The 26,410-nt window shown below is 38.6% G+C and overlaps 2 protein-coding genes across 3 annotated transcripts; one reads left to right on the top strand and one right to left on the bottom strand.

Moving 5' to 3' along the window:
- The first annotated feature begins 3,344 nt into the window (after positions 1–3,344).
- Positions 3,345–24,604, top strand: RAB5A (RAB5A, member RAS oncogene family). Of its 2 annotated transcripts, none has more exons than XM_014883362.2 (6): positions 3,345–3,583; positions 8,871–9,123; positions 12,429–12,580; positions 13,506–13,628; positions 15,455–15,548; positions 17,927–24,604. In XM_014883362.2, the coding sequence occupies exons 2-6, from the start codon at positions 8,961–8,963 to the stop codon at positions 18,040–18,042; spliced, it is 648 nt and encodes a 215-aa protein (XP_014738848.1). In that variant the 5' UTR covers positions 3,345–3,583; positions 8,871–8,960; the 3' UTR covers positions 18,043–24,604. The 2 variants fall into 2 exon arrangements, with proteins under 2 accessions (XP_014738848.1, XP_088020183.1); XM_088164057.1 differs by lacking the exon at positions 3,345–3,583 and adding an exon at positions 3,865–3,904.
- On the bottom strand, positions 20,416–25,134 carry PP2D1 (protein phosphatase 2C like domain containing 1). The gene is given in 5 exon segments (XM_088160494.1): positions 20,416–20,567; positions 20,570–20,680; positions 24,082–24,197; positions 24,390–24,820; positions 25,039–25,134. Coding segments are annotated over 5 exon segments (906 nt in total).
- Between the last annotated feature and the right edge of the window lie 1,276 nt (positions 25,135–26,410).

The following is a 26,410-nucleotide window of genomic DNA, read 5'->3' on the forward strand; positions in this document are numbered from 1 at the left end:
AAAGCACTAAGTCTGTAGATTCCTTAAAGCCAGAGAACTCAGTGTAAAACACTCCAAATGTTGTGAAACGTCAGCCATGCTGATGCACTTTGCTGTTACTGCCCGGTTGCTTTCATGTTTTTTTTATTCAATTCATTTACATATAGGAAATTACTGTTTTCTACGTGCAGCACAATTTCTGTATGTTATGATATGACTAGGCCAATGTAGGTACAGAGAAAATGTACACAAGTAGAGATAGAAGACTGAAAAAAAGAATGGTATATCAAAAAAGAAAAATTTGGGAAGTTCAAATGCAATAAAGAGATTCCACACATCCTCTAAAGTCGACTTCCACTAATGGTTACATATCTGGCATTAGATTTATACAAAAAAGGCTGAGCAGAACATAATATTAAAACTCTGCAGAGAAATGCTAAAGTAGATGGAAAGCCACCTGGTGAAACCATGACCCACTAACATAAATTTGTTAATATCACCCAGCACAGTTTCACTTTTGGTATATGATATGTGAGCTACAGTGAAATAAAATATGAAAACATGACCACTGGCAGGGGCTGTGGGCTTTCAGAGATTCTCTTCAACATCTTTTTGTGCAGACTACAACAGAAGAAACTTGTCTTCACCACTAGAACTCACAGAGACCTGTCAAGCCTGAAATTCAGTAACTGGAACTTGGTAATTTGATTACTGCCACATTCTCTCATGCCTCTATTTCACACATTCATGGTGAACCTTTGGTGTTGGCTGTCCCACTCTGTCAGCATCAACCAGCTGTGAACAATTTGGGCATTTCACAAAGCAAAAGAGACGTGCTACAGCTCTGTGTTGCAGTCAAGAGAGTTAAGTTAGCCAGCAGGAACCTCCTGCATGTAAAACAGGCTTCCTAACAGCAACCACATCATGTGAATAGAATTCCTGCATCAAAAATTCCATTTACCCTTGAACTTCAGATACATCTGATAATCTGAAAGATTATTTCAATTTTATAAAGTATTTATTTGTATTAGAAGTATAGGTAATGATCCTTACATATGGAATAGTATGGTCCTTTATTTGACAAGATCAAGTGAAACACGAAATGTCATGTATGGCATGTTTAATCTCTAAATTGAATTTAGTTCAAGTAATTCTAAAGATTCAGTGTAATATTCTTCCACAAAAACTGTTCATGTATGTACTGTGTCTGGCTGAGATGGAGTTAATTTTCTTCATAGCAGCCTGAACGGTGTTGTGGATTTGTGACTAAACTGCTGTCGATAACACAGCAATGCTTCAGTTACTGCTGAACAGTGCTTGCACAGGGTGAGGACTTTCTCTTTTTCCCCACTTTGTCATCAGCCCCCCGCCCAGGGAGAAATGCTGCTGATGGTCCAGAAAGGTGGGAGTGGAATACAGCCAGGACAGCTGACCCAAACTGATCAAAGGGATATTCCATCTCACACAGCATTATGCTCAACAATAAAAAATTGAGGTAGACAAAGGAGATGTCTTCCTGGTCGGCTGCTGCTTGGAGACTGGCTGAACACTGGTCTGTTAATGGGAAGTAGCCAGCGATTTCATTTGTATTGCCTTTTCGCTTCCACTTTCCTTCATCTATTACAATGTCTTTATCTTAACCCACAAGTTTTCCTGCTTTTGTTCTTCCTCTTATGTTCTCTGTCTTACTGCAGGGAGGTGGGTGAGTGAGTGAGTGAGTGAGTGAGCAGCTGCCAGGCTGACTGGACGCTATCTGGTGTTCCAACGCAAGCCTATCAGGTATGTAGTAAAACACATTTGGTTATGTGGTATCTGCTGTTTGCTCAGCAAATTCTACAATGCAGTTAAACATATTGAGACCAGTCAGAGGGTTATGGCAAATAAACAGTGTATTAGGGCAGGATTACAGGATTTAAAGGACAACTCTTGCAAACATTTAACAAACTCACAGCTCAAAAAAATCGGTATACTTTCAAACATATTTCTTTGGAGCTAGTCTGGCATTCTACATCACTGGTGAAGGCAAATAATATTTTACTTTTCTTGAAGTCACATATTGGCACTTATGTAAGTGATTAACTTCGCCTTAATAAAGCAAAAGGAGAAGTTGTTTCTCTGAGACCAAACTGGCACCAATGGAAAAGTATATGGAAAAGAAGAACTGATGAGGATTAAAAGAAAAAGAACAATCTCTTTTCACTCCAGTCACTTCAGTATGTTCCAAGTATTGATACGTCATACTAGGGAAGGGGAAAGTAGCATAACACTGAACGCAGGCTTTACATAACTTAATTTTTGCTTCATTTAAATATAAGTGGTTGAACTAAAACATATATTTTGAGAATACAACATCAATTTGATTATTTCCTGTGATGGAGTAGCTGAACAATCTTCGTTAAACTGTACCAATTACTAAATACCATTCTTGATAAACTTACTAAATGTCTTACGAGTTTGTTTGTTTGTTTTATTATTACTTTCAAATGCCAACTCTTCGATCTTGTTAAAGCTGCTATACTGAAGAAACACTTATCATGATTGTTGTGTTTCCGCTACAACCCACTTACAGCCTGTGGCCAACTGGCCTTTATCCTGCTCTCTCACAAGGTCATGCTTCATGCTATGAAGCAATCAAGACTCGCTAGCAACCCATTTTCTCCAGTTTTTAGCACTCTGACGATAATGAGCCAACCTGTAAGGCTTTATCAGTGGCTGTTCAGTGTTTGAAACAAGCAAATTCCCGATGGCAATTCAGGTTTTCCTGTGTAGTTCCTCCTTTCAACTCATTTGACGAATAGCTTTGGAAACTGGTTCTCTTAAAGGATTAAACCAGGACTCGGTGTGTGTGATACCTACTCCAACCCCTGGTCCCTGGCACCTCAGTGGGCTCCTCAGGCTGCAGTGCAGTCCCTAGAGGATTGGCAGAGAACCACGGCATCGTTTGGGGTGGGAGGGACCTTAAAGATCACCCAGTCCCAACTCCCCTACCTTGAGCCGGGACACCTCCTACTACAGCAGGTTGCTCAGAGCCCCACCCAGCCTGGCCTTGAGCACTGCCAGGGATGGGGCATCCTGAATCTCTCTGAGCCACCCATTCCAGTGCCTCGCCACTCCCACCGTACACGGAAGATGGAAAACGCGCGGGCCGCTCCCAGAGAACTCTTCCCCCAACTTCTGGGGAGAAGCGGGAGACAGGGAACACCCTACTGCCGAGCGTGGCTCAGCGGCCGTGGGAGCGGCCGGGCAGGAGAGAGGGAGCGGGAACAAAAGGAGGAGGGGAAAATGTGGGAAAGAAAGGGAGCCACGTGACTGGCGCGGGCGAACCGGAAGGGCACGGCGCGTGCGGGCGTGACGTGGCGGCGGCGGAAGTGCGTGTTGTGTGTGTGTGAGTGTGTTTTGGTCGGGGCAGAGGCGGCGGCGGAAGTCGGCGGTGGGGCTGGGTGAGGCACAGCTGCGCCCCCGCCCCTCGCCCCCACCGAGGAGCCGCCTCCCCTCCTACCCCTCCTCCGCCCACCTTGCCCCAGCGCGCCCGCCAACCCCGACTGACGCGCGGACGGACGGACATCGCTGCGCCGCCGCCCCGGCTCCCCCTGCCCCCGGCCAGGTGAGGAGGCGGTGGCGGCGCGGGGAGGCCCCGGCAGCGGCGAGACGCGCCTTGTCCGGGCTCCTGCCGGCGGCCGCTCCCCCGGCGCTGCGGGAGCGTCGTGCCGCGGTACGGGTGGCCGAGATGGGCAGCCCGGAGTGCGGGCAGGGGACGCTGCTCTTCCCTTCCCGGCTCAAAATGGCGCCCCCGGTTTTTCCCACTTCCCCTTATTCCTGTGCCTGGAACGGAGCCGCGGGGGAGGGGAGGTGGCGGCGGGGGTTGGAGGGGCTGGGCCCGGGAGAGCGGGGATCCTCCCCTGCGTGCGGGCGCTCCTGCAGAGAGGTATCGCTGTCTGGGGCCGGCCGTGAGGGCTGTGCCCCTCGAGCTGCTTGTGAGATATGGAAGGGGAGGTTGGGTGATGGGTCCCTCGCTTTCCCTTTCGCTTGTGTCTGGAAGAAGGACAGTGAGCTAGGTGGGGAGTAAAATGCTCCCAACAACGCGTCGCCATCGGGGGGATCGCGACAGGCCTAGTGTGCTGGATATCTTCTGCATCGCACTGAATTGGAACCAGACACAAAGCTAGGGCAGGGTGGAGGAACAAACCTAAGCTTTTTATGTTTTAGAGGAGAGCTGAATTGCATGAGAACTATCAGAATGTTCCAAACAGGGCCATGAAAGGCTGTTCTCTTGGCATTTTCAATGGTTTGGGGTCTTTTTTCTGCCTTATACTGCTTTCAGAGCTTGGGGATGGAAATGAGAGGCTAAATAGCTAATTAAGCAGCTGAAATTAATCAGTTTCTTTCATGTAACGTTCAGGCAAAGAAAAAATCATGGCATTTTAAATTTTTTTCAGTTTTGTAGTGACTCTTCAGGCAGGCTTACCTGCAGATTGCATGTGGGTATTGTTCTTCCATAATGCGAAGTGTCAGGAAAAGGTAGACATTGGCTGAAGTAAGGTGGCTAGAGACAATGGTATTATAGTCATCACTTACATTTCCTGTATGATAAACCAGTTTATCTGAAAGCAATTGGTACCATTCATCATTTGGATGAGCTTATGAGATGGCTATTACCTTTAATTGTAGGGCTATGATTTTTTTGCAACAACTGTGTTGATTCACTTGTTTAACTTACAGTCTCATTATGTTTCGATATAAACTGGCTTACATGTGACAAGCATTTTGCTAGCTGTCCCTGTCTTGAGCACTGCAGTAAGGTGTTACACTAATTCTGCTGAACTGGAAGGAGTAACAGAAAATTCGGTTAGTAGGAGTGGCTAATATATAAGGCTTTTTAGTTACTGCTTTTTAAAACATTCAAGAAAGTCCAGTATAAAGAAATTTGAAGTGGATATAGTTGCAGCATCAGCATTGTATGCTTTGTGTCTGTTAATGCAGTGTACAAAAGTTTATTGGTAAGAAACAGTGGTGTTTGCTATGAGATATAAAAGTGGTGGAATGTTCCAGTTTTAAATTTATCGTAATTTTTTTTTTGTGTGGACTTTGATAATACACTTAATCACATTAATTGTAGGAACAGTGCTCACTGTCTTAATCTCTTCAGTAGGCTGGCTTTTGTCACCAGTGTTACTTTGATACTTCTGTATTAGCTGTCTTGTAGTTGAAAATAGGCCAGTGCTTCTGCTTATGTGACTGAATTATGCCATTAAACTGAGAGTTTGTAGGTATTGGCTGGGGCTATATGTTGTAGACAGACTCAAGCATAATAAGATTTGTGTTTGATCTGCTAAAATACTTAGGACACTTTCATAAATAAAACTCAGACTGTCTAAGAGTGTACAAATTCCTCTCCTGGAGTGAGGAGAATACCCAGTATCCAGTAAATTAGTGGGATTACCAGAAATACTTGGCTAATAATATGCTCTGGGCTTTATGTTCTGGCATTTCTGCATGCACCTGCTCTGTAATGGGAGGGATACTCAGAAGGGTGAAAATTCCGACTTAGCAGAGTGATCTAGGTATTTGTACTGCCCAAGACTGCAAAATGGAGTTTTTGTGTTAAATTCTATAAAAGTAAGAAAATCTTCCTCATTCCCATCCATGTGAAGGCATCCATCTCAAAAATGTTTATAGTATTTTCTTCTGCAGATTTTTATATTAGCACATCACTTCCATAACTCCCATATATATCAGTTTAAGAGCTTGTTTGAAGTCAAGCAGTTGTGTACTTGCTTTTGTGTAGGTGAATGAAAATGTCTTACCCAGATTTTCTTTCTTTACATACCAAACCTATTGATTACATTGCATACAAAATTAGAAGGGGAGACATATTAATGGATTATTTTTCCAGGAAATTTTCACCAGAGCTGAGTTCACAGTCTATGTGTAGGGTACTGAGTGTACTATTCCTCCTTGGTTCTCCAGATTTGTATTTTACTGATGAATTGAGAATTAGTAGAATGAATATGACCTGAGACTTGGAGTGTGCATGGGGGGCAGTAGCATTGAAGTATATTTCCGAATCTTGGTGAGGCACTGTGTGCTCAGCTCACAGATGTGAAAAGAACAGGCCAAAACCATTCTGTGGTGGCTGTGTCAAACTGCAGTACTGCTTCTGCTCAGATTAAGCAGGTACTTCCCTTGCTTATTGTGTAAGTATGCTGCCATGTTGTGAACTTTTAACTACAGAGTTTTGGTGTCATCTGAAACTTCGAAAGATGATTTCCATATACCCTTATAGAAGGTATTAGTGAGTTTTTTAATATGTCACAATCATCTGGGTGTGCTCTGTCAGGTTTTCAGTCTTATATTTCTTTTATCCTGGGCTGTTGAAAAGTGGGTTGTATGACTAGTAGGTTTCATTACTAATTTATTAGATGCATTGATGTGTCTGTTGAATGAATGAGGTTTGCAGTATGTTTCTTAGATGACCTTCCTGTCAGGTACTGTGGTCTGCTCTCAGCTTGAGAGCTGGTTATTTTTGTACATGGTATCTGATTGTCTAGAATGATTTCAGGGGAGGGATGCTGTAAGAATGTAAACTTTGAAGTTCCCTGATAACTACAGCTTCTGTAGCTTGGGCATCTGTGTAAATCAAACTAGATATTTTTCTTGACAACCTGTGTTAGCTTTGTGCTCTGAAGTAGTTTTGCAAAGGGTAGTAATTACTGTTTTGTGAGTGATAAGAATCTGAGTAACTACAAGCTGTGAATGCTCAGGTGAAACTGGTAAATATTATGTGAGTTAAATGGTTTTTTCTCATAGCTCCTTTTCCTCTCAGTGTGAGAAACAACAAGCAAAAAAGCAGTCATAGGGAGTAACCTGTGCCGTGGCTTGATTTCCTCACTGTGTGTCATCTAGAAGTCACTTGCTCTCAGGAGTACTAAGTCACACAGTCATTGGATGTTGTCCTTATGTTTTTATGAATGCTACAGAGTCTGGAAAAACATGGGATGTATTAAGATTAAAGGGTTTTAAATTATTTCATGGTTGTCCAAACACACTGGAATGCTACAGCAAACAGATGGGGTTTTTTTCATTTTAAAACAGAAATAACTTAATTGTCTTCATTACTTTTCGAAAGGAAAAGATAAACAAATGGCTAACAGTATTCTGAACCACCTATATTTTGGTTATGCCTTGCTGCATTCTCTATTGTAGTAAAATTAGGGAGAGATTGACTGCTGTCACTGATCCATTTTTATCCAAATCACTCCACAACTTGTGAAGCATATTTCCACAGCATGGAGGGGAAGAGTCTTGCCTGAGAACCAACACACTAGTAGGGCAGAATTGTTGTTTGATGGTGTAAGGATGAAAGGTCTGGTATTTTTAAAATAACTGGATCTATTCCTGTGTTCTGAAATACTTCACCAAAATTAGTTTAATGAATAGGAATATTAGTATAGATTAACGGTGGTAGGATTTGCAGGGACTTTTTTGCTTTCTTCTTTCACTGTGGAACGCTTTCACGTGTTTCTAAGAATATATAGCTAAAATGTGATACCTGATTGATCATGTTCTACAACTGAAATTTTTAAAATAGATATTTTTATGTAAATGTGATATAATAGTCAAATGGAACACAAACTCAGGACAGAATTCAAAATCTTTATATCCTACCTCAAAGAAGGTAAATTATTTTGAGAGAGATGGGAAAAGGAGGAACATGAGCAAATAGAAGTGTCTCTAAGATGCTGAAAATATTTTTTGAGACGTGTGTTCTATTTACAATGAGAAATGGAATATCTGTTTTTCAGCTGTTACATTATTCGGTAAATAATACTATTGTTTTTTTCTTATTTATTCAATGAATATTAGTTTGTAAGGGAGTGTCTTATTGAAGGGTAGGGCTCTGCCAGACTGCTAAAGCACTTTCTGGGAAAGAAGGTTCTTCAGGATTTGGAGAAGGAAGGCTTAGCATCTGAGCTAGGCCTGTAGCAAACTGGAATGCTCAAGTGCCTGGTCTGTGTGCTAAGGGGTTTAAAATAGGAAGATGGCTAAAGACTACTGCTTGGTTTAAAATGTAGTTGCTTGTACAAGGAATAAAGAACAGGAAGTAATTTCAAACTATTATGTTTGCTTACTTTTTTGCAGCATATGAATTAAAGACATTTATTGCATTAGAAGCATGTACTCTAACCTAACTTGTGTTGTAGATGTTAGAAAAGCTGTATTCCTGCAAAGTCTGCTTAATTCAAATAAATGATCAGCTGGAGTAGAACAAAATTATGGGCTAGTTTTGAGAGATCTTCTGTTTTTGTATCTACTTTGTATCTACTGTTAAGTGTGTAAAAGCCTAAATATTAGGGTCAGAAGTGATACCAGCAGAGTCTAAAGGCTTCCCTCTCCATATGGATAAGTACTATGGGTGGTTTTTTTTTAAGCAGCTTGTTTGAGTTTTCCCAATTTGTTCAGATTTTTAGCATCCTTGAATAGAGCTGACTTTGGAATATTGGATAGCAACAGCATAATTATGAAAAGTTATTGCTTCTTGTCATTTGTTATTTTACTGACAATTTGAAAGTCTGAATCTGTTGTGTTATACATCAGTCTTGATCTGTTAAGAAATAACAGGAGATTGAGATCTTGCAAGAAGAAGCATAATTTGATTTTAATGTGCTAATTTGAAGCTTTAATGGGAAGACTAGGTGTTGAAGAAGATAACTGGTTCATGTATCATGAATTCTGGCTATAGTTGACAACTTACCAATGATGGTACCTGTAGTCTGAACTGTTGACTTTAGTAAATGCTAGGTCAAGTTATATATAATACATTGCATTAGTGAATGAGACTTTTCTTGCTTGGTTTGTAAATCTAATGCACCCACTGTCTTTTCACAAAATAGGTTGTTACTGGCAGAAGAACCAGGATTCAGATCTCAGTGGAACTTGCTTTCAAAAGCTGTTGAAACAAAGGACTGCTTTCTAATTTGGACATGGCTAATCGAGGAGCAACAAGGCCCAACGGGCCAAATGCTGGAAATAAAATTTGCCAGTTCAAACTAGTACTTTTAGGAGAGTCTGCAGTTGGCAAATCAAGTTTGGTGCTTCGTTTTGTAAAAGGACAGTTTCATGAGTTTCAAGAAAGTACGATCGGAGGTGAGAAAATTACCCTGTTAATTTTTGTGTTATGTTTTTATATTGTCCTTGCCCTTGAAAACCTTTAATGGCACTTCTATACTGGGTCATTGACAGCAATGATCAAATCTGAGCCCTGTGTCAGTAATTGAGAACTATAACTTTCTGAGTTAAACATAAACATCCTTTCCAAGTGGAGGTAGTAAATGTGTTCTTGAATGGCATAGTTTTGAAACCTGGGCTTAATGTTGCATTTTGTTTGTAAGTGGGTGTGTGGCTCTTTTACTTGTGCTGTATGCATGAAATAACTGCTTAGTAAGAACTATGAGCTTCGTTTCTATGAAAAAAAAAAAAAAGCATTGCATCTTCCAAAAAGCTTGTGTTTGTCACTTATGCATGCTGACTTTCATTTTTATTTTGGAGAACTTGCTACATTTCTGGATATATTTCTATGTTAATAATCACATAATTTATTGTGCTGTTTTTCCATTTTGTGGCTTCAAACAAAACAGGTACTGGCTACCAGAACGAAAAAAAAAAAAAAAATCTGTTTAAACAAACTTAAACCCTTTTTTTAAACCCTTGGTAGATTTCTTGAGTTATATTGTATTTTGGAGTTGCTTGAGCACATACAGCTTGAGCTGTATTCCTCTTTGGATAAATTTAAATGTATCCTAAAACTACCTAACAGCATACAGACTTCACAAAGTATGGATTTTATGAATTGATAAATACTCTCCAGTAGTTGCTGTTGCAGCTTGCATGAGTCAGCCTGTTCCATTGTAATATTTATGTGAAGGCCTTTCAGTGGTCTGTGTCTTCACACACCAACACTTGTTGAAATGTAAAAACTCTGCAAAGCTTAGAAAAATAAGCACAAGCTGAATTTCATTGCATTCTTCTTTTGCCCTATTTCTAGTTGTTACATGCATTTATTTTTTCTATCTGTCAGCGTAGAGAGCAACATATTTTCTACTTTAGTGATCTTACTAATGCACATTTTTGGCTTTGTGCATTTTATCATGGCTTGAGGATAGGTGTTGAAAGTTTCTGCGTGTACTGATAAACAGCTGTGTGGTAACGCAGAGAGCATTCTCAAAGATGTGTAGTGAATGAACTTTCCAATATCAACGAGGTTTTTAGTTTGAAAATACTATTAAAATTAAGTGAAATTTATTGTTTCATTTCAGTGATCTCGAATTCGTTTAACCTCAGTTTAGTTTTTTACTGTTTTAGTGTTTGGGCTAACCTGAACCCTGTTGCACTGTTCAAAATCCAAACAAAGGTTAAACAAGAGCCTAAGTTCAAGTTGAGATGTATAAGGTTTAGTGTAATCTGTATTAACTTGTGCCTCTTCTATATCAAATAGAAACAAGGAAATGCTATATAATACAGCTGAGAGCTATTACATAGAGCAATGTTGGGATTCAGAAAAGTTTTCTGTAGAGAAAGCTGTCTAACTCTGTGGCTTGTAGTTGCCTAAGGCATAATTTTCTTTGTATACAGAAGGGCCTTTTAACAAAGAGAGGCTTATGTGCATTGTGAATCTGGATAAAAACCTCTGAAAGGGAATGCAATTAAAGGCAGACATGTTGGATGGTGATGGTGTGGTTTTGCCACTTCAGACTACTGTTGCAAGGCCTGTCAGTTGCTTAAGACAAAAGTATGGCTGTTAAAGATGATAGACTTTCAGATAATTAACAGATGATTAATTGTCAATTTACTATGGCCTTGGCAAGATTGAAGAAAGTTATCTTTTTGCAGAAATTAACTGGCATTTTAAAGTGGTTGAAATGTTACTTTTGACCAGAAAAAGAGGATTGCATAGAATAAACCACTTGTTTAATTCTCTTTTCAGGTACATGCCTTCGTTTATGCAGTGTAGGTGCATTTTTCTGTTAAGAGAATAATGTCTGTGACAACTTCAAAATCAGTTTGCTTAACATCTTGTCTCTGTCTTGGAGAAATATAATATTGAGCTGGTTCTGGGGATGAATCCCTTAGTTTAGTGAAGGATATATGGTGTTTTTCCACTCTGTTTTGGTTCTGGGCTGCTTAGGGAGCTGCCAAGTGGAGCCTGTTCTACCAGTGTTCAAATATGTAGCATTTAGAGGGATTTATGTTGATTTAACACTGGAACATCAAAGCTTTTACCTTCTCCAGCCTGCCTGCTCATCTGTGATGGATGCTAATACCCCTGAAGCAGGAGCACCTGACCACTTAAGGAGTCAGCTTCTGGTCAGGGTTTAACCCCAGCCAGCAACTAAGTCCCATGCAGCTGCTGCTCACAGCCAAGACAGGGACACTTCTGTGTGCTAGTTACAATGTCCTTTACAGAGCAAGATTGGCTTCCTTTTGGTTTCTGTAATGAGTTGAGTTGAAGGTTGCAGCAGTTTTGGAATGATTCATAGGCTATGATGTCTCAGAGTACGTAGGACAGGATGAAATCCCAGGTATGCAAGTGTAATGGGTCAGTGTCTCTTCAGACATTTGATTTAAATTGCCCACAATCCGTCAGTGAGCCTAGTGATCAGAGTTCCCATTTCAGCGAAGTAGTGGGCTTTCCTTAGTTTTTAATACTGGTTTTTCCTTAGTTTTTAATACTGGTTTCTATCCTGTTTGGGCACTCACCTCCATATTTCTGATTGTACCTTAATCTGAATGGAAAAGTTTTACTAGGAGTAACTGTTTGAAGACTTGGAATGAGTTACTTAGTATTTTCTGTAACTGGAAGACCATGATTTATGGTAATGCATTCAGCTGTAGTAGCAATGGCTGCAAGTTTCCCTGAAACAGCAGGCTGTTGAAATTTTGCTGAAATTAATTATTGAAATCATTTGCAAAGTCAGAAATGTAGCTGCTTTGAGAAGAGCTTCTTTCTTCCAGACCTGTGAGCTAAGGTGAAGTTGTTAGAAGCTGAAAATCAGTTTTAAGATGCTATTCAAGTAATATAAATGTGTAGAAGTGAAGATACCTGAACTGTTGGATTATAGCATGATGGGATGCTGTTACTGGTATTCGAATACACATCCTGCTTCAATAGACTGTATCTAGAAAGTTTAAGAGAAGACTTACGGTTACTCAGATTTACTGTTATGAAAAAGGGAATTCTTTCCAATTTTTGCTTTCTTATGTCTAACTTGAGGAGAGTCTGGTTGTTTAAATAACTCTGTGTTGATCAGAGTTACTGTCAGCTAATGCTTGCATCAAATCTGTTGTATTTTAATAGTAGACTTGCATTGTTCTGCATCTCTGTGAACATAATTTTATATGAATATAGAGATATAAGCAAACTTCTGTTTTCAGCACCTCTGTCTTTTTTGTAGCTGCTTTTCTAACCCAGACTGTATGTCTGGATGATACAACGGTAAAATTTGAAATCTGGGATACAGCTGGGCAAGAGCGGTACCACAGTTTAGCACCCATGTACTACAGAGGAGCACAAGCAGCTATCGTGGTATATGACATTACAAACGAGGTAAGTACTGGATTGGGGATGCACAAGGGGGATTTGGAAATTAGCAGTCTTGCACTGATCTTTGCTTATTTTTTTCTCACTGACTTGTGTAAATCAATTCATCGTTTGGGCAGGGATGCCTTCTGCTGGGCCAGCTTGCTCATTCTGTACTGCAGTGTATAATGTCAATTTGTGTCTCTAAACCTTTCTGTCTAAAAGATTGTTTCTAGGGTTGGTTTTTTAGTTTTGTCTTGTTTTGTATTAAAAAGAGAGAAAGAGAAAAATCCTCTTGTAGAAGTGTTTCTAACCCACCCTAATATCAGTTCACGGAGTTTGGATTGTTACTCTCATCGCATTGCTGGTGCCACTTTTATTTCTAATAGTGAAGACATTATTTTAGTACTGGTTTTTTGCAAATTTTTGATTAAGGATTGAAAAGATAGCACAAGCTATTGAGACCAAAAGCTAAGGTTATTAGATTTCTTTTTATTTGAACTTAGATCAGATAAGCTTCACTTGTTTCTGATAAAATGAGACTAAAAACCCAAAACTCTCAAAAACCCCCAGAAATCATGTACCATAATGAGCAGTCCTCAGTAATTAAGTAATTTTGAGGCCTTTTCAATATGGCTGTTCATGCCCTTGAATCTTCCAGGGAAACCGAAATTCCTGTTTTCTCACTTAACCGCTTCTTTTCTTACTCTGTCTACACAAAGATCATCCTACCTACTTACTTCAGCATTATCCCAGCTAAGCACAGTTGAGAGCTAAGGTAGGAATGTTCTGTTTTAAAAGCTCAGCTGACAATTTGGACTGTGCCTTTGGACTAAGGTAGCAGCCTTGCATTGGCGTTTTGTGCTTGAAGTATAGATAACAGAGATGGGGATAAAAGGTGAGTCCAAAAGGATGATAAAACTCAGTTGCATCATTTTGCAATCATTAACAGGAGTCCTTTGCCAGAGCGAAAAATTGGGTCAAAGAACTTCAGCGACAAGCAAGTCCTAACATTGTAATAGCTTTAGCAGGAAACAAAGCTGATCTAGCTAACAAAAGAGCTGTGGATTTCCAGGTATGTACATAATTTTTGTTAATAGAAATTGCATTTTGTTTGAATATATAGTAAATAAACCTAGGGAGAGCTTATATGCATAGCCTAGCTAGTTATTATGGAGGTCATGCTGTTGAGTATAAATGTCAACTGAGACTAATTAAATTACACCTGCTACCAAAAATCTATTTCTGTACAAGTAATACGGAGGAATAGACTTTTTGGATTAAGTAATTTTACTTTGAGGAATAATTAATTTATTTGCATATCTTCAAGGCTAATTGAATATCTGTTCTTTGATGTGACCTCTTTCTGTCTTCTACCCAAAATTACCAGTATCTAGAGTTTCAGTGGATGAGATAGCAGTAACTTAGTGCAAACTCTTCTGTCTGGCTTGTCAGCCAGAGAATTTTGATTATCGTATGATACAAAGATGATTGATGTGCCTGACTTGCATAAGCTGTACTGTTGAAGCAGTGTTCAAATTTTAATTGAGCTTTTCATGGCATTTATTTTGGTTTAATGATTACATCTGTGCTCTCACTGATGTATTTTTATCTTCTAGAAAGTTTAATCAAGTCATCAGAAAATAGCCTTTAAACTGAATTAAACTAACTGCAGGTGGTTTTGGTTCATTCATGATTGACTGAATTTGAATTAAGATAGTATTTATTAGTCAGTAATTTACAGTTTTTAATCTGTGTTTGGGGTCACTGTGTGAGATACAGCTGCATGTAGTAATGAATCCTTTTGTAACTGTAGAGAGTTGAATTATAAGGTTAGCTGTGGTTAAGGTGTTTTTCTGCCAGTTTTCTAATTTTATACTTCAGTGATAGTTGACAGGAGGCTTTGGTGTTTTATGAAAAATTGTGGTATTTAACAAAAATTTCATATGTGACTGCAGTCAATAATGTAATCACATTTAACTACCAAGGTAGACCTATTTTTTGAACTATTACAGTCTTAATGTTTTTCAGATGTTAGGGGGTTTGCTGCTGTGGATTTATGGGCTCCTTGTAGGCTTGGCAGGCCTTTCTCATTGCAAATCACGTATTAGATTTCTGGGTATTTGTTAATGTGTTGTTTCAGATATAATTATGAAGATCTTAGCGGGTGTCACTTAATTACAGAGTGCTGTAGATTACTCTTATCATCATAGGTGTTCTGTAGTTCAGCTTTCTTGCAGATTTCATTATTTGCATTATTGAATGCAAAGGCAGTTACATAATCATAAGAAGCTGGAGATTCTCAGCTGAATTGACTAATAAGAAGTGGCAAAAATAGGTTCTTATGAGCAGTGTATCAGATTAAAATTCATACTGAAAAGGGAGGTAACATGGGCAAATACTGAATACTGCTTATTTGCTGCAACTGAATTTTTATCAGGGTAATAAAACTGTTCTGATCCATCTGCCTCAATGGTTGAAAGATTCAAGATAGTTCACAGACTGTCTTTTTCCAGGGTAATAATGGACTTGCTGACATTTGATGACACTTTCTGAAGCATATTTGTTCTTACTATCAGAGCAAATGTTCTGCATTGGGGTTGTCTCTTTCATAAATATTTTCATTTATTATTTAGTTTAGCCCGAGCTTTTTCCACCTGGATATTTTTAAGATTAGTAGGGATCTTTAAGTTTCCACTTCTAATTGTTTAACTGATTGGTAGAATTGTAACTTTTCCATAGCTGGTGTATAACATTGTCAGATGAGTGTTTCCACAAACTGTCTTTCCTTCAAAATGCTGTCGAGATTGCTCCTTTTTAGCAATTAAAAGTACAGTGTGTAATGATTGTATGAGGTTTTTTTTTTTTAATGAAGTAATATATTCTTACTTTAACTTTCAGGAAGCACAGGCTTATGCAGATGACAACAGCCTATTGTTCATGGAGACATCTGCCAAAACATCTATGAACGTAAATGAAATATTCATGGCAATTGGTGAGTTTATGAACAAACTGAGAACATCGAAGGGCATGGTTTTAATGAGATTCAGACCATGACAATCTTCCTAACCTAAAATATCTAAATTTTTATGTAAATTATTTCTGGTATTGAAGTGTCTTTAGGCCCTTTCATTTGTTTAATTTTGTTTAAGCAGCTATCTGAAATCCAAAAGCTGTGCCAGAGATGGCAGTGTGTGCCTAAATTCAGTGTCTAAGCTATAAGCAAAGGACACTGCATGTGCAAAGTAAATCTACTCATATATTAACATAATCTTAGGGATTTCTGTAAAGATGCTAACATGTAGTAGCAAGTATAAACCAAGAATTTTTGTGTGTTCCATTGATACCTTAATTGTATTTAATTGTTAATAAACTTATGAAAGTAGAGGGGAAAAAAATTAATTTTTAGGCTGGCCACTAATCTATTTAGTAGTACCCTTAATTATAGTAAATGCTTTGCTACTGCATAAAAGTAATGCATAGCATCAAATAACTTCATTCAGTCTGTTTTGTCTGTTGCACCTCTCTAACCCACTTTTTGGGAAAAAAACATCATTGATCTTAAAATTGAATGTTTTTAAAGAGGTCTTAATCTTCTGCTTTCCAAGTCAGGGGAGCAGGAGGTAATTTATGGTGTCCTTCAAACTTCCAGCGGATGCAAATTAAATTATCAGTATAGCAACACTTTTTAACAAGTACTAGCTTCATATTAACTATACTTGAAGAAGGGGGATAGACACAAACACTGAACTGTATGACAAGAAACTGTATTTTTCTCATAAGTGTTCAACATGGACCTACATTTAATGATACAGAAATGCTCAACTGTACTGTTCTGGTGAAATTTCAAAATTATTGTGTTTAATAGTACAGTTTGCTTCCTGTTTAAAAAAAAAAATATCCCCAAACTCTGATTTTTTTTTTTTTTTCTTTTTACATTTGCTGTATCAACAATAATTATTGCCTCCATATTTTAATGAAGCCTACAAAGAAAATCTGAGGAAAAAAATGCCCAGTTAGTAACTGTGTGTTTTGTCTGCAATGTTTCTTGACCATATGAGTGTTTTACATCAGTGGAGTGAAATTCAGGTTTGTCAGTGCATCAGGACAAGGTCTGTGCAGAAATAGACTGAATTGAAATTTTGATGAGGTTATTAATATTGCATGTAATTTGGAATGGTCTGCAAAATGTGAATGCAATCCTCAAGATGATGTGTAAATATGATCTTAAAGCTGAGAGAAAATTCAAAATGAGAATGTTGAAAAAATTGTTGGGTGCAAGCTTCAGCTGCTCGTAACTTGACTGCTTCTGCACTCATTCAGAACTTCAATTTAAAAAACCCAGTGTTAATTCAGTTCTGGATACAGTTCTAAAATCGAAAACACTGCTCTGAAGACATTTGTCGGTGCATTGTCCCTTTGTACTGGCTCAGCAGCTGAGTACTGTGTGGATTCTTGGGTTTTATCACAGAGCTGTACAACAGCCCAAGCTGGTGGGGACCTCAGAGGATCCCTGTAGCCCACCCTTTTGCCCAGCACCCAGAGGTTATCTGGCACCACAACATGTTGATATCTGCTCTGCGTTTTTTTTTTTGCTAGATTTCATTCCTTTTAGAAAAAGTTCTTTAAAAAACTGACAGAAGTAATTACTTTAGAGTGAAACCTTTCAGCCGAACTATAGAACAAGGGTGGTTGTTGGGCCCTGTTAAGATAGGCCCATGGAAGTCCTTTTGTGTAGAACTTTGCAATTTTCTGATGGAGAGAAATCTAGGAGAAGCTACTGCTCAGAAGGGTGACAGCTTTCACCCTTATTTTTTGTGTTAAGACAGGGGAGGAATCTTGGCGCTACAAAGGCAACAAAGAAATTACCAGTCAATTGACTCATAAGAACTGGAGAGAAGAGACAGCTTGAAAAAAATAGGAGTGGGTTGATAATGGTGCTGAGGGTCATTTTCTGTGTTGTTTACAAACACTTACTCTGGCTGGATATCTGGGAACTGTTTGAACCCATTTCTGTCTGTGTTTTGTTCCTTTTCAATGTTTCTGTATCCTTTTGCACTAAAATCCTGATCTTAAAGCCTGTTCCGGGTGGGTGGATTCCCACAAGAGCTGTCATTTACTGGCACGGCACACCTGTGCAGATACATTTTACTGGTCAAGTTACCGATGCATTTCACTCCTGGAAATCACAGATAAAGTAGCTAATCATTGAGAAGTTACGTGTCTTCACTTCTTTCATTACCAATGCACCGAATCAAATCAGATTATACGATGAGTATACTGATATGCTTGTAGTGTGTTGTTCTGTTTACTCAGGTAATTTAATCTTAGGAAAATCTCAGGTTTAACTCTTGCTTCCTATTCACCTTACAGCAAAAAAATTGCCCAAGAATGAACCACAGAATGCAGGAGCCAGCTCTGCCAGAGGAAGAGGAGTAGACCTTACTGAACCCACACAACCACCCAAGAGTCAATGTTGTAGTAACTAAAAGATCAATTGCTTTAAACTGTTCTGAATATTCTTCTGCTTCCTAACTGTTAATAACCATGGAATTGGAGTGCTTAACCTGGTCCAGTACAGCTTCCAAACAGCGAAGAGACTTACGATAATACTCAAGTTCATGATACAGATTTTTCTTTTGACATAAAATTTTAACATGCATGTATCCACCACTGGCTGTAATGTTTCAGCAGTAGAGGAGAGATGGAAGCGGAATAAACTTCCTTCAGTTGAAAGGTTTTAAAAATCAGTTGTTATTATTAGGGGTGTAGAAGAACTACTTTCTGTGGACCTAATTGGCCAGTTCCTGTAGCCTCAATACTGATCACTGTCATAATAAATAGAATTGGGTCTTTTCATAATTCTCAATTGTGCTTTAAAACCTCCTTAGAAACAGGGTCTAAAAATTGCTTAAACTTATTTGCAGTATTGATGCAACCAGTTGTTTCTGCAGGTATCCACTGTTTAGTTATACATTCCATAGGTTAATAATTTTATTACAAATAATACTTGCATTAACAATTTTAAGAATCCTATGCTTGCCAGAAAGTGGAGTTTTAGTTGGTACACTGTATGTAAATTATATCAACCCAGTTAGTTATCTTAATGAATTAGTGATGAATCAAGTCTAACTTCATTTCTAATCTGTCCAGAGGGTACAGACCAGTAAATTCAACTCTACAACTTAGGATATGGGGTTTTTTGTCCTCTACAAACTGTAAGAGCTCTTCAAGTAAAACCACAACAAACTCGGTGTCTGTGACTTCTTTCTTGTTTCTGATCATTGCTGGCCATTACAGTTTGTTTTTCCCCTAAGGAAAAAAAATAGTGCACTAATGATTATGTACATCCAACTTAATTTTAAATTTGGATATTAATGTACTGTAAATAGGTACTCTGCATTGTAGTCTACATTTGTTTAATACTTTCTGTAATATTTAAGAGTTGCTTAAAGGTATACAGAATGTACAGTTACTTAAAGCTAACTTTTTCTCTCTAATCAAAGGGGGTTCTGAGTTCTTCCTTTATGGCTAGAACAGTAATAAATGATGCTCCTGTATCTGTAACATAAGTACTGCTGTCTGTCAGTAATGAACTTCGCAACTTTGTTTTCCAAAGTACATTTTATTTTGATCAGTCCAGTATATTGCACTAATTCTTTTAGTTATTTTCATTATATGAAATCTACAAAGTGTGTCAGAAGAGATGAATTAGTCTATTTAAATGTTGAACTGATAGAAACTTACTTGTGCAGATTTTAAATTTGCAGTAATCTGGGTTTAGCAAGAAAAATGACAGTTCACCAGTGTTTAGTTTTATATTGAGGTGCTCAGGTTTGAATAAAGTGGTTTAAAAAAATTTTGATTACTGCTTCTTATTGAGAGTTTCAGAAGGTTTTATCGCATTTGTATAGTTCCAGACAAGATGTCTGATTCACTGTATGGGTCAGCATTTAAGATGCTTACAATAAATTCATGGCACAGCTAAATATAAGTTTGTCCTATATATACTGTGGCACTCCAGTTATCCTATAAATCTTTAAATGTTGAGGTAATTGGGTATCTTATCACGTCCATTTAGAAGTATGATCAAAATAGTAATGTGGTCTTTTGGAGCTGTGGCTAATGCAGTCTTTGCCAGTTGTTCACAAGGTGACGTTGCCTTGCAGTGTCTCTGAGCTGACTGTGTCTCTTCTGCAGCTCGTGATTTGCAAGTGGTTGGGTACATTTTTGTGTCTTTCAAACTGTGATGATGATTTAGAACCCAATGGTGCTGGAGTCTCTAGGAGTTCTTGACCAACATCACCTGCAGTTTGCCACAAAATAGAGTCCCTTTTTTCTTCCAGCTGTGTGTTTTGAGTCAGAATTAGATGGCATGGTTTTGTTTATTTTAGGGGTATTTTCATAGCTTTAGACCTTGATGCCAGGACATTGTCCTACAGGTGTTATAGGTGTGACTTGGGCCTGTTGCACAGAGTGTTGGTTTCTTCTTGCTCTGAAGTCTCACTGGATGAAAACTTAGATAAAATTTTCTGTCCTCAAACAGTTCTTCAGAGTCACCTTGTGTGCTAGAATTGCAGTAGTATATCTCAAGTCTTTGAATTTACTTCATTACTGAAAAGGGACAGTTCTGGACTAGGTTGATTCATGTATATTTTTAAGTATGTACTTTATTGGAATAAAATAACTGTATTCTATCTTGCAGATGATGAATAGTGTTTGAGTCAGTTAAGTTGTCTCCAGTGAGGGACACTTAGATACCGACACAAAAAGTTGTGTTTCGTTGAACAGCGTTCATGCGTTCTCAAATAACGAGTGAATTTTGAGAGTTGGTGCAAGTACTTCAGGTAATCCAAAACCCCTCAAAGCCCATTAGAAGCCAAAATAAGAAACTGCAAGCAACATTGAGAGGGACAGATGCAATATGAGGTATAGGTATAAAAAAATGTTCTTTTTACTGGTGGTCTGTGATATCCAAGAGCCCTTGTAGTTCTCAGGTATCCCTCTACTAATCTGGTTTATTAGTGCTGATGTTTCCACCATTCTGAAGTGTTTTCTCTTATATTAGAAGTGCTGTGATCTTGAGAGATATGACTCCATTTTTATGTAAGACTGCCCATATATCACCTGAAGTTAAAGTAATATTTATAGCATACTGGATTTTTTAAAGATACTGCTGTTACAGTATCAGCTTTTTGTTAAGGACTGGAAAAAAAACTGAGATCATAGTTAATAATCTACTTCACAGGCAACAATATGTCCATCATTGAATCAGTTTCAGGTTTTATAGCAAGGTTTTCTGTGGTTTTTCCCTTCCATTCTTAGAATACTGTTCTGGAATCGTAATTTCCTGAGTGCAAATAAACTCTTAGGAGGAGTCTAAGATGACATTTCATTCAGCTTAAAGTGCAGTCTAATACAAAAATATGCACTCTTGCTTAAAAACCAGTCAAGTTGCAACTTCCTCTATTTTTCTCAAATACTTTTTCTTTTCTTCCTATGAGAATGTGTGCTTTCAAGTGTCTGAATGAACTGAGCAAGAAGTTTCAGCTCAGGCGGTTTCTAGCAGCCTACCATTTCTAGTACTTGAAAATAATTTGGGCATGATGTAGGATTTACTATTTACTTACATGTTGCCTTAAATCTCTTACTTGGTTAAGGCACCCAAGGGAGCAAGAATTCATAGTCATTGTGGGAAGTTGAGAACTAATTTCTTTGCTTTAGTAGGAAGAGGTATTTTCCCTGTCCCTCAACATTTCTGAAATCGGAGAATTGAAAGTGTTAGAAATTGCAACACTGCAGGGGACCGGTCATGCCAGATTTGAATGCAGAGTATAAAGGAAAGAGCTCTGAAGTGCTGTATTGTTTGACATCCTCCGTGGCTGCCTGGGAGACCATTTCTTGTGTAAGGGGAGATGCTCATCTGCTCCGATGTGTTGGCATAAAGGCAAAAGCAATGCCAGGCAGAAGAACTTGCTTGGGGTGTGGTGCCTTTCTAGACATGAAGTTGGCTGCAGTGTGTTCATTTATATTGTGTTTTTAAGATTGTCTGGCTAGATTGGGGCATAGACCTCTGAAAAGGAGTGTACGGGTAGGCATTGCTTACACAGTAGTTGTGTTTCTTGGGAAGTATTGGCATCACTGAGTGTAGGAGACAGCTAAGTGGAGTCCGTAAAGGCAGATTTCTTCTGCTTTAAATCAAAAAATGATTCAAAATACCAAACTGAAGAATGCACCTTTTTAATTAATTATAAATTGTAGATGCCTTAAGTTGTGCTCTGTATGTTTCCTTGTGCTTGCTTGCTTGCTTCCCCCTCCTTCCTCTGATTTCCATGGAGAGCTAGAAGAATGTGTAAAATATCCTTTGAACCCTTGGAGCAAGACCACCAACTGTAAGCCTAACAAAGGGCATAATGTAACCCGTGTGGAACAATTTGACTGCAAGAAAGAGTAAAATCTAGTCCCTTTTGGATGCAAGTCTCTCTTGTCTGCAAACCAGAGAAAGGGTAAAAGAATCAACAAAACTTAGCTGACCTATCAATGTGGAACTAAATGAAGAAGGTGGCTTGTGTCACCATCTCCTGCTCCTTGCATCTGATCATCCTCTTTAGTTGCTTATCTGGAGCTGAAGGAACATGTCTGTACTTCTGTAAGAACTCACTCCTTGGGGGGATAATGAAGGTTCATGTTGCGTGAACTTTTTCCTTTGATGTGGTACATTTGTTGGAAAATTAATTCTTAGATTAAATAAATGTGCATTTAGCAGTGGTTCAGAAACGTAGATTTTAATCATAAAAGATTTAAAGTATGTCGGATGAACTTCAAACCTTAACTTGTTAGCAGAGCTTGAATTTATGGTATCCTTAATTGCAGCCAGCATGAAACCCTGTCTGTAAGGAATGGATGGAGGCAGGTAACCTTAAGATGCAGAAGCAATTAGGTAGAGAATTCACCCAGCCGCAGTTCTTGCCTTCATCAATCTCTTTGGAATAAAATGTGTTTCTGTCCCAATAAGGTGGAAACAAATGCATCTGAAAACATTGCAGCCTTTTTGTGAGTTAATGTTGTGTTTCAGTAAAGGTGTGACTGCATTTCCTGAAAGAATAGCTGGGCTAATGCTAAACTTGTTTTGATACCTGTACCAGTGAAGGTTACGTAGCTGCAGGGAGCTTATTTGAAGTGAAGTACAACTGTAGCAGCAAGCACTGAAGAATGGAGGTGGTGAGATATACCACGGTTACCTAGTGCTAGTTCAGTGTCAGTGCATGATAAAATCGGTGTACAGTGTTTCTCAGGCTTGCAGATGAATGGAAATTATTGCTAAGGAAATTTTATTTTTCATATCGAATTGTTTTTTCAAATGTGGAACATGATTTTTTGTTTTGTCCTGACAACAATGAAGCCTCTTAAATAGTTCTCCCTTTTTCTGCTGATCTTCGACCCTCTTCATTAATTTTGGTCAAATTTCATATGGAGAAATACAAAGAAGTCTTACAAGTTGTGTGAATGCACACACCACAAGAAGAAAGAGTGCCTCTGATGTCAGCTGCAGTGTCAGCCCACTCCTTACTGATGTCAGGGAGAGTGATAGTGTCAAAGTGGTGTGGTGCTGGGCATGTGCTTCAAGCAGAGGCCAGAAGAGAATTGAACAGTAGACACAAATCCATTTGGAACTCTTCACCCACCAGCTTTTTTTTATATAACTGCTTGTGCACTCTTTTGTGGGAAAGCAAGTATCTTGCTTGTAATCTCACAGCTGTTTTATGTACAGGAGAGTGCTTAACTGGTAGCAAAAAATCACCAGGTGGAAGATAAAATGACTAGAGTTGCTAATCTGCAAGAGATTTTTCAAGTATCCCTTGTAGCAGGGGTGGGTGCAGAAGCATTAGGAATGTATCGTTCTGATTGTAATAAATTATTCTGTACTATAGAAAAGTAAGGTTCTGCTTCTTAAGGAAACAGGTCTGAATAGTTTTTTCATAACAGTAAAATACAAGAGACTCTTATTTCAGAAAATAATTCAGATTATTTCCTCAAATCATGTTTTCAGGTTGCTGAAACTGAGATTTATTTACAAATTAATTTAAAGAATATCTTAAAGATGTTTCATTGACACGAGGACTTTTTCAGATCAAAAATCATAAGCCTGTCCTACAGTGATGACACCTTAAACCTCTTGATTAAAAAAAAAAATTTAAATCATACTATTCTCACAGAGGTCACTTGTGTATTATGGAATGCTTCCTAACTCTGTCTTTTACATTAGTAAATGGAATTAAATGCTTTAATTCAAATATTGTGCTCAGGCTACTTATCTAATAAGCTGAATCCTATTGTCTGATAGCAGTATCAGTTGTGAGGGAATTTATCATGTCTTCTTCACATTGTCAAGCTAAAGGAATTGCTGCTTTTTATCTCCAGATACCAACTGCCAACAAATCTCTAGATTAATTTATGCTTGCCCCCTTTTTTTTTTTTTTTCCTTAATTGGATGAAGGGAAAAAAATTCTGGTGTGGAATATACTTACCTGTAATAGCAATGTGCAGTAGCCCAGCAACACCTTTAGCTGTCCTGGCTAATGGACTATGTGTGTTGTTTTCAGAATGTTTTCTTTCTTCTTCCCCAGTGCCATCCATCTCTTCACTAGGAATTATTTTTACCACAGAACAGCCACTGCAGTGAACTTTGGAAAGCTCATTCCTCCAGCTGTAAAAATCTGCGTTCTTCAAAAGGACTTGGCATACACTTTCATGGTACACTTTCATGACAAGACTGGTCTTGTTGGTCTCCTCATTGTCTGGTTTTTTTCTCTTTTTCCCTGTAATCTGCCTTGATTACTGTGGCAAAAAAAATTCTAGAATTTGCTCTTTGTTGTTTTTATTTTTGTAGGAGGAATCTATGTGAGAAAGCTGTTCAAGAAATAAAAGTGGAAACTTGGCTACAATTGTTTCTGTAGCTGTCACACCATGACAGCCATCAAGAATCTCCAGAAAGCATGTATCTGACCTACTTTCATGGTTGTCCAGCACAATAAACCTGTCTTCCATGTCTCTCTGCCATGTGGAATTTTTATCTTAGCAAATCAGTAATGCTTTTATTAAAGAATTATTTCCTTTCTTAGAAGTACTAGTATTGTTGATATTGGCAAGATCACAATATGGTGTGGGAGTGGGATTATCCACAAGGAATTCAAGTGAATAATTAATCTGCTTGTGTATGTCAGAGAATTTAGCAGTGTAGAATTTAGGTACTGCAAGGACCTGACTCTAGTCAGCACCAGCATCTCTGCCCATCCTCCAGCCAGAGCTCGTGTCTTCTCCCTGTCCCCATGTACCTCCAGTTTTTCCACTCTTGCTCTTTGCTCCAGTCTCTCTCACCTCTGCATCCCCCGTGTATTCCCAGGTCTGGCAGCTGGTGCTGCAAAGCCCTCGTGGCACAGAGGGACTTGTCTGAATTCAGTACCTGCACATTGGCATGTCTCTACCTGCATGGGCAATCTGCTACTGGTTTCTAAACATTTTAACTTGCTTTGATTTGGACAAATTGACAAGAATGACAAAAGATGCACTGCTGATGCCATTTCGGCCAAACTGCCAAATGGTAGTTTAAAACCTGACCCTCTTGGAGCTTCCCTAGAAAAAAATTAGACTTTTGGCTTAATACGTTCAAAACAACATATTTTCCAAATCCTATTCTCAGAAATAGCTAAGCCATTTTACCTAGAATTTCTTTCCAAGTGATTCTGCTTCAGGCTTGGAAAATTTCAGTGTGAACTGCATCTTGCGTAACATCCTCTCTCCCTAAACCAGCACGTGATGTGCGTGCACAGACACCATTACACAAAATCCTGATACCATGTGAGCAGATAGCTTGGCAGCCTATGCTTCATGTATCTACTAAGTATGAAAACATAGTGTTTATATTCAAGTTGATTATGGGTTTTTTTACTATTTAGCATTTACATCTGCATGGATGAGAAAAATCAGACAAAAATGCATATGCTATTGTATTCTCTGGTAGGAGATTTCTGTTTCAGTTAATCTTTGTTAACTGCTGATAATTCATCAGCGGGGCAAAGGGAGGAAGTTTAGCAGCAGTAATACCCCACAGCCACATTAGAAGAGCAGCCTTTGGGAATTTCATCCTACTTCAGTGTTACTCATTTACTGAGGTTCTCCCTTTGCATTACAGCCACACCTGAATAAACTAATTTGCACCCGTTTTCCAGGATTTCAGCTAGGAAGTACATTTTTTTTGGTCTCACTACTCCTTTCCATCACCTGTGTATTACAAGGATTTCTGCAGTTTGTGTTTCAATGTGTGCTTCTGTCAAGGTAGTTGTTAGATAAAGCTTCATTTAAAGTCAAAGCCCTAACCTCCTCCAGCTCAAATGAATCCTAATACATCTTAATGAATCAAGTGCCTCTGATCAGCTGAGGTAGATCAGTTACAACATATCTTCTGTAAAGGGTGATGGTATTAAGCAGAGCGACTTAAAAACCCTTATTACAGTGTAATATAGCTTATGCTTGCTAGAGGTGGCTTGCAGCTGGCTACAACTCTCAATCTGCTCTAGGACCAGTTTACAGGAAAGTCTGTCTCTCTACAAGAGGTGAACATCAGCCTCCTCTGCAAATGCTGCACCACTTCAGCAGGGCAAGGTAAGGAGGTACATGGATAAAACTGCTTCTGCAGATCGCTTTTCCTTTTTTCTGCATCTGAGAGATGGTGAAAGACTTTTCACTGCCGTCATTATGATGATGCATTCAGGCCTGATAAAAATTAAGACTAATGCATACAGAACACCTGGTAAGCTGTTTTTTGTCAGTCTTTTAAACATGAACCCATTTTATGTT

This window comes from Sturnus vulgaris, chromosome 1, assembly GCF_052056855.1.
Source record: "Sturnus vulgaris isolate bStuVul1 chromosome 1, bStuVul1.hap1, whole genome shotgun sequence".
Classification (NCBI taxonomy): domain Eukaryota; kingdom Metazoa; phylum Chordata; class Aves; order Passeriformes; family Sturnidae; genus Sturnus; species Sturnus vulgaris.